The sequence below is a fragment of the Triplophysa rosa genome, linkage group LG21 (assembly GCF_024868665.1).
Source record: "Triplophysa rosa linkage group LG21, Trosa_1v2, whole genome shotgun sequence".
NCBI lineage: Eukaryota > Metazoa > Chordata > Actinopteri > Cypriniformes > Nemacheilidae > Triplophysa > Triplophysa rosa.
In genome coordinates, this window is record NC_079910.1 from 18,932,195 (window position 1) to 18,939,875 (window position 7,681).

The window sequence follows — 7,681 nt, forward strand, 5'->3', positions numbered from 1 at the left end:
TATGATACTTGCATGTCTTTCCCATCAAAAGAAAGAAAGTGTCCTGATGCAGTTTGTTGAGGCTTCAGTGGATCTTGGCTGGAAGTGATCAGAGAGAACCAGTTTTATGCAGAGGATTTGTATCTGGAAAGACGAGGCCGCAGCCTGGCACAAACTTAGGGGTCAAAGGTGAAGTCTTCTTCTAGTCCATCCTTTAGAGATAGTTCTACCCTTCTAGAGGTGGTACCCAAACAAAAAGAAAAGCAAAACTCAAAAAGAGAGGGGAGAGAAAGAACCCCCGCAAACCGAAAAAAACCCTGAACCGAAGAGACTCTTCTGGTGGTCTCCTTTAAACTGTAAGGATGTCACATCCTACAGACGTGACTGACCCAATCAGGAGATGGCACCTTTGGAGGGAAAGTTAATTGCCTTTGTCTTTCACATGGTGTTTTGCATGTGAAAGCTGATTGGATGTTCGCCAGGAAACTTCTAAGAGTTTAATAAACTAATATAAAAAGAGTTACCAAGACACAACAAACATTAACATTAAGAAAATCACAAATACGCCTCATAGACACCAAACATGATCTACATATCATCTTGTTTAAATGAGTTACTACAAATCTAATAATTCTAGTAGTTATACACACATTCATGGATACTTTGGATTAATGTTTAAGACAGACATAACAACAAGAACATCAATACATGGAAAGGTTATAAATGAATATATGTACATTTCTATAGAGATGTATTTAGGATTGTATGTCTATCCCCAAAGTGAGTAAAGAGAGTTCATCTCCCCACATTCCATTCGGTCGTAAAATACTCTTATCCTGATGATGTTAGTTGCAGATTGGGGGTTGACCCCCTGGCGACTAGCCTGCTGGTTGGGTGAGGGGTGTTGTTTTTATATTTAAGAAATATAACTTGTTATTGCGTGTCTGATCGGTCTCAGGCACTACATATTTCTTGGCTTTCTTTGCTTAAATTATTATGCTCCAGGAAGCCGTGGTTAAAGCAGCCAGAGAAAATACTAATACAGAGTCAAGAGAACTCAAGGAATCACTGGTGAAATCCAAATGAATTTTAACAAATATTAAATGTGTTAACCCGCCCATGGGCCCCGTGCATGTTATGGGTTAAAATAGTATTTTGCATTTCAAATACATGTATTGGAAATGCTGCCCATCCCTGATTTTAAGACATCTTGGTTATCCCAGAATCCCCCTTCAGAGAGCAATGCTTGGTTTCTGGAGAAATGAACGGTTATTACAATTCTACCAGTGGCTCTTTAAACACATTATTGACTTTTGTGCACAGCTGACTGTATAATCTGTTGACTTCATCTATTTTTGATTTAATTACACCATAAATGTGTTTTCTACCCAAACTTTGCATGTCTGTGATATAGATATCTTTTTTTTTACATTCTAGTTTTCAATGGTTTCATTATCCTGTACAATCCCAGAGATATGAGGATTTCAAGTGTGGCTCCATGTGGAAATTGTCAAATAAAACCCAAATATAAGTCACTTTTTTATACAGCTGATACTTGTGATATAACAGAATGTATTTTTTTCTTCTTCAATCAAAACAACAGCATTAACCAATTATAACAAGAAATGACAACTAAAATACTGTGAAAAGGTTTATGTTCTCCACAGTTTATTCTAAATTTTCATCCGTTTCAAGGAAATGTGGATGAAGGGATGAAGAATGTACAGATCAGATTAAAGAGAGTGTCTAGAGAGCAGGGGCGGATTTAGTGATTTGGGGGCCCTAGGCAAATCCATGTATAGGGGCCCCAACTATGCACCATTTTACTTTACTGCAACCCTTATTTTTCTTCCTCCTCAAAGCACACAACTTTTCAGTTGTGAAGGAAAACTAACCACCTTAATAAACACAGATATTAAAAAGTATTTGCTGAATAGGACTAGGTGTTATAATCCCACTATTTCAGCACAGTTGAATTGCCCAATAGGACATTTCCCACGCCTAATGCATGACATGGGGAAATAATAATGAATTCCCAAATGAAAAAAAAGAGTAGTTCACTGAGCTTTGAACGATTGACTGATCTTTGAACGATTCACCGATCTCTTACATTCTGTGTATACGAATTGGTTCAAATGAGTCATTTGTTTGCGAGTCTTTCTGATCACAATGTGCGTTCATACTGACGAACTCGCTGAGTACAGAATAACGCTGATTCAGTGAGCCAACTTCACAGCTAAAAATATTACAATAATGTACAGCAAGTTCATTTAGGAGACCTTTTCAAGAAATTTAACGTAAAACACCTGAACAGCCATGAAAAAAAGCTAATACAGCTCCTAATATAACTCTTCAGCGTTTCACTGTGCTGGTAATGAAACGGCGCCTGCATTGTGGCGTAATGCTGCAACTGCAGTTACAAATGACAATCTGTTTAATGCACGCAGTGTTTTTTGTGAAGACTCGACATATTTTTGACCAGAGTCTGGGGAAGCACGAAATTTGACTGAGGCGGCCGCCTCCAATTTCTTTATGCAGGAAAAACCCTGATCTGGGATTACTATATACAAAGTGTGCCATCTCTCCGTATGTTTTTTGTGGTTTATGACCTTTCATGCATTTAAATGTGACCAAATATCTGTACTAGTGCGTACAGTACGAATCGTTAGCACTGCACTGACGTTATTATATTATGTCTTTATGTGCCCATCGGTCTGCACAGCGTTGTCAAACCTTTCTACCTTTGAACTGGCCGCCCTCTCCTACCAAGCGCACAGCGCTCTTTGTTTGACATATGTTTTGGTCGTCAGTCACAGTGTAGCTGCGTTTCTTTGTTGTTTTATTTCCCTGCGACTTTAATTTCGTTTTGCCGCTAATGTACCACACAGTGACACTCTCGCTATGGGCAGTTCTACTAATTCCACCGCTGCGTTTAGTGCGTTAAGTGTCGAACTCGTCTCGCGCATATACGGTGCTGGGGGTGGGGGGAGTGCCTTCGTACAGATGTAATAACGTAAAATGTTAACAGGGATATCCCGACTATTTTGATGATTACTTGGGGCTCTACATGGCTAGTGACATGGCTTATTGGTTAAATCCGCCCCTTCCTTTTGGAGGCCCCTGGTAGCTCGGGGCCCCAGGCGAATGCCTACCTTTGCCTAATGGGTAAGTCCGCCCCTGCTAGAGAGACTATGGAGAAAGTATGATCACAGAAAAAGAATAAGGTATTTTGTCATATTGTAACAGTGACTCATTTTGTTTAATTACTTAAAATAATTAACAACACTAAATAAAACAAGTAAAATTGAATTAAAAGAGAAAATAGAGATACTTAATTATATCGATTAATTACATCAGGCAGTGAGTTAAAACTACTCAACAAAATTTAACAGGCCAAGTTAAATTTGTAAACATGTACCTATTTATTTTGTTAGTTTTACTCAACTTCCTTAAGTAAGTTGTACTTAATTTAACAAGTGTTTAATTTACTTTGCAAAAACTTGCAGTCAAATTAACTAAGGGTTGAGCACTTAGCTTCATTTTTTTCTTGTGAAATATTTTTTTACATGATTTTACAGTCCTTGGGTATTGTAAGATATTTGCCTTTGCTCTTCTGGATGGTGTAAGCTTTCCAATCATCTGGAAGGACTTCTCCCGTGGAAACCTTACTCATAGTCTCTGCCTGCTGCCTGACTTTCCTTAAAGAAATTATGCGATCTTGAAATCCAAACTTGGCTTCTTGTTTCTCCGCCTCGATCAAAAGGTCTATGTAGTCAGGTGTGGAAAGAGGGTTGGGCTTAAGTGCGATGTCCTGCAGTCGCTCTAAGGACTTTTGGGATTTTCCAATTAGACGGACCACAGCAATTTGCACAACCTCAAACTCTGTGTCAAGCATTTGAAAGATCTTTTCTTTTGACATGACTTCTCCATGTGCATCCTCAAATCGCTGTTTCAACTCATCATAGGTTTTTTTTACCTTCTCTGGGACATATTCCCATTTATATTTTTGATTGAAGTGAACATTCCAAACACACTTTCCAGGACAGATCCGACAATATCCATCGGTCATGGCATAGCACATGTGTTTATCCATGTCGTTTGCATAAACACAGTTATCATGACATGTAAAATAACATTTTTGGCAGTTGGTCAAGAATCTGCCTGTGGTGTTTTCGATCTTTTTTGGAAGAACTACCTCTACTTCATATTCGAAATCCTTGTTTGCATCCATTTCAGCCTTGTGCTGTTCCAGAGCAGCACTTGTCTTCTTTATTTCATCCAGTTTTGAAAGACCAGCATTGATCTGGGGCTGGAGACCTTCCACAAGCGTTTCTAGTTGTTGTCGCTCTTTAAGGACCTCCTGTGTCAAAGACAAACTCTTGGTTTTCATCTGTTTAAGAGATATGAAGAATTTTCTTAAACTGGAATTACCCAACTTCCAGAATATTTGATCAAAGTTTCCAAAATCAGGCTCCTCATCCTCAGCTTCCTCAGATTTGTTATTTGTGATAAAAAGGGCAGAGTTGTTAAACTTGAAGTGAAGTGGCTCTTCAGATTTATCGGTAGAACAGGGCACCTGAGAGACTTTGATGGCTTCAAGAACTGGAGGTTTGTTTCCATCTGCAAATGTGACCAGAATAATGATGTTGTCAGCAATATCCTTCCCAAATATGGAAAGAATGGAGTCAAAGATGTATTTCTGTGTGTGTGTCAGGCGGGCAAGTGAGGCCTGTACTACGAAACACACAGCATCAATCTGGTCAATTCCTCCAGGTTGAGAAAAAAACTCTTGAATCTGCTTTGTGATCTTCTGGTCATGTGAAATTCCTCTTGTATCACCAAAGCCTGGTGTGTCCACAATGGTCAGACTATATGGAACCTGAAATCCATCCATGTGATTAATTTGATAGGCTGTGATGGCTGATGTCTGACTTTCAGCCTGGGATTTCTGCTTTCCTTCATCTATTAATATAAACCGGAAGTTGTCTTTCCATTGTACGCCCAGAATGTAGTTAATCATGCTGTTTATTAGAGTGGTTTTCCCTGCACCCGTGGCTCCGATCATCATAATGGTCTTGTGCTCTTTTGCTTTTGCTGTGCTTTTTCCAAATGTCTCTCTTCTGCAGTACCCATCCTTGTTCTGCCATGTTTAATCAGAATCAGAATCAGAATCAGAAGAGCTTTATTGCCAAGTGTGCTTGCACACACAAGGAATTTTCTTTGGTGTTGGAAGCTTCTAGTACAGACATTCAACACAATGACAATACAATATAATACGATTTACAGTCTAAAAGATTCTAAATTGTGCATATATAAAATAAAGACTATTTTACAGAAAATGGGGGATAATAACATCATTCGCCAGGTGGAGTTTAAAGATGGGAAGACTTTCCTTGGTTTTCTCTTCTATTTGACTGCTCATACTCTCCTTAACAGTCTGTGCAAGACTTGAACCATTTACGATGCTGTGGTCTTTGCCCTGAATTTTGCTGCTCATGTTTCCTTTTGACATCTTCAAGAGGAACTGTTTCTGACAACGGACAAAAGACCAATAGACCTTTAAAGGGAAAAAAAATCAGAAAATTACAATGACAATAGTTACTACCCAAGTAGCAATATGCAGTTGATTGATAAACACTTCAACTCAATTTGTGTGTAGTTCATCATTAAGCAACTACACAGTTGTTGCTTATAAACAAAGCAACATCAATATACCATCTCCTGTCCTTGTCTTATGATGCCTTCGAGGGCTGTCAGAATTATTGGAAATATGAGTTCCCTTTCTGTCGGTCTCTCGACATTGTGTCGAACCGACAGAATGGGGTTTGTCTTGAGAACCTATCATCTTCTGAGTATTTAGAAAAGGCCAATGAAAATTGGCGAATGAAATTTGCATGCCGGGCTCCTCCCCGGATGTCCGGGTATAAGAGGGAAGCCGGCGTGCTCAATCATTCACCTTTTGTTCTTCAGAGCCTACGCATCTGATGAACAGCTCCAGGTCTTCGCTGATCTTCCAGATCTTCGCTGATCTCCCAGTTCTTCGCTGGTATCCTGCTGGAATCTACGACGTGGTGCAGCGGACGGTCCCTTCCTGCAGCGACTTTCCCCTGGGCGTCTCGGCAGTTCCAGAAGTGCCTGAGCACTTTTTTTCTAAAAGAGTAAATTTCTCCAGCGTGGCATGTCCCGCTGTTCTCTTAGGTGCGACGCGCTCATTGAGGAAGGGGATGGACACGATGTCTGTCTCACGTGTTTGGGTCTCCAGCACGCTGAGGCAGCCTTCGTGGATACATCTTGCCTGCACTGCGGGAAGATGCCTATCCAGACGTTGTGGTCATGGGTGGCTGTATTCTTTATGGGTAAAGCCACCACCTCGTCTGTTACCCGATCCGTGACGGCAGTGACTACGGCCCTGCCGCCCGTTTCAGTTAACATCGGGGGTGATATGGGGATCACCGTGAACGTTAGACCGCCAGCTACATGCTCACGGACCGTTCACGCCCCGTTACGCTTGTCTGACCATCCCTTAAGAGACGGTCCTACCCCGTCTTGTTCCTCCGCCACGTACTCGGGAGTGCGTGACGAAGATGAGATGTCGATCACAGCATCGGAGGGCGACCTCTTGGCATCCGACCCCGACGATTCCTCAGAGCTCCCTCCCCCGGGGGGACGAGCCCAGGAAGAAGCGGACGTTGAGATGTCAACCATGCTCTTCCGGGCCGCCACGAGCATTGGGCTGCAGTGCACAGCACCGCCTTTACCCCAGCGCTCGCGGTTGGATACGTGGTACCTGGGGTCTGAGCGCGGCTCCAAGCCGCGCCCAGCGCCGGTCCCGTATTTCCCGGAGGTACATGAGGAGCTGAGTAAGACTTGGAACGCGCCCCTCACGGCTCGTTCCAGTCAGAAAGGCTCAGTCGCCCTTACTTCCCTCGATGGTGGGGCGGCCAGGGGCTATGTCGAGATCCCCCAGGTGGAGCGTGCTGTCGCGGTGCACCTATGCCCGCAGACAGCGGCCACCTGGAGGGCTCGGCCTAGACTCCCATCCAAGGCGTGTAAGTTTTCGGCATCGCTGGTGTCGAAGGCTTACATGGCTGCGGGTCAGGCCTCCTCCTCCCTCCACGCCATGGCCATCCTGCAGGTCCACCAGGCCAAGGCGTTGAAGGAGCTCCACGAGGGTAAGACCGACCCAACGGTTATGCAGGAACTCCGTACCGCCACCGATCTCGCTCTACGGGCGACTAAGGTGACGGCACGGGCCTTGGGTCGGGCGATGTCCACCATGGTGGTCCAAGAGAGGCACCTCTGGCTCAACCTTGCGCAGATGCGGGACGCTGAAAAGGTTCGCTTTCTCGACGCCCCCATCTCGCAGGGAGGGCTGTTTGGTGACACCGTTGAGGATTTCTCTCAGCAGTTCTCAACGGTGAAGAAGCAGACGGAGGCTATCAAGCACATCTTGCCCCGCCGTGACTCGGCCGTCGTCAGGCCTCCGAGATCCCGAGCGGCGTCTGCTTCCCGGCAGCCCCGGACCTCTTCGACTCCGGATCCGGCTCCAGTGCCCTCTTCTCAGGCTGCCTCCCGGAGAAGGACGTCGAAGAGGAAACCACCTCCCCGTCAGCAGCCGTCGCGGAAGCAGAAGCGGCCCTGACGGAGAGACCCCAGGGAGATTGAGACTACCATCGGGCCCGATTCCAGCCATCACATCGCT

The 7,681-nt window shown here is 44.0% G+C and overlaps 1 protein-coding gene across 1 annotated transcript; it reads right to left on the minus strand.

The window, feature by feature from the left end:
- Positions 1 to 3,497: 3,497 nt before the first annotated feature.
- si:ch73-170d6.2 (uncharacterized) lies at positions 3,498 to 5,128 on the minus strand (the record flags this gene model as incomplete). Its single annotated transcript, XM_057319699.1, has 1 exon — positions 3,498 to 5,128. A coding segment is annotated over one exon (1,587 nt), but the record flags the coding sequence as incomplete, so codon positions are not given.
- Positions 5,129 to 7,681: the final 2,553 nt, after the last annotated feature.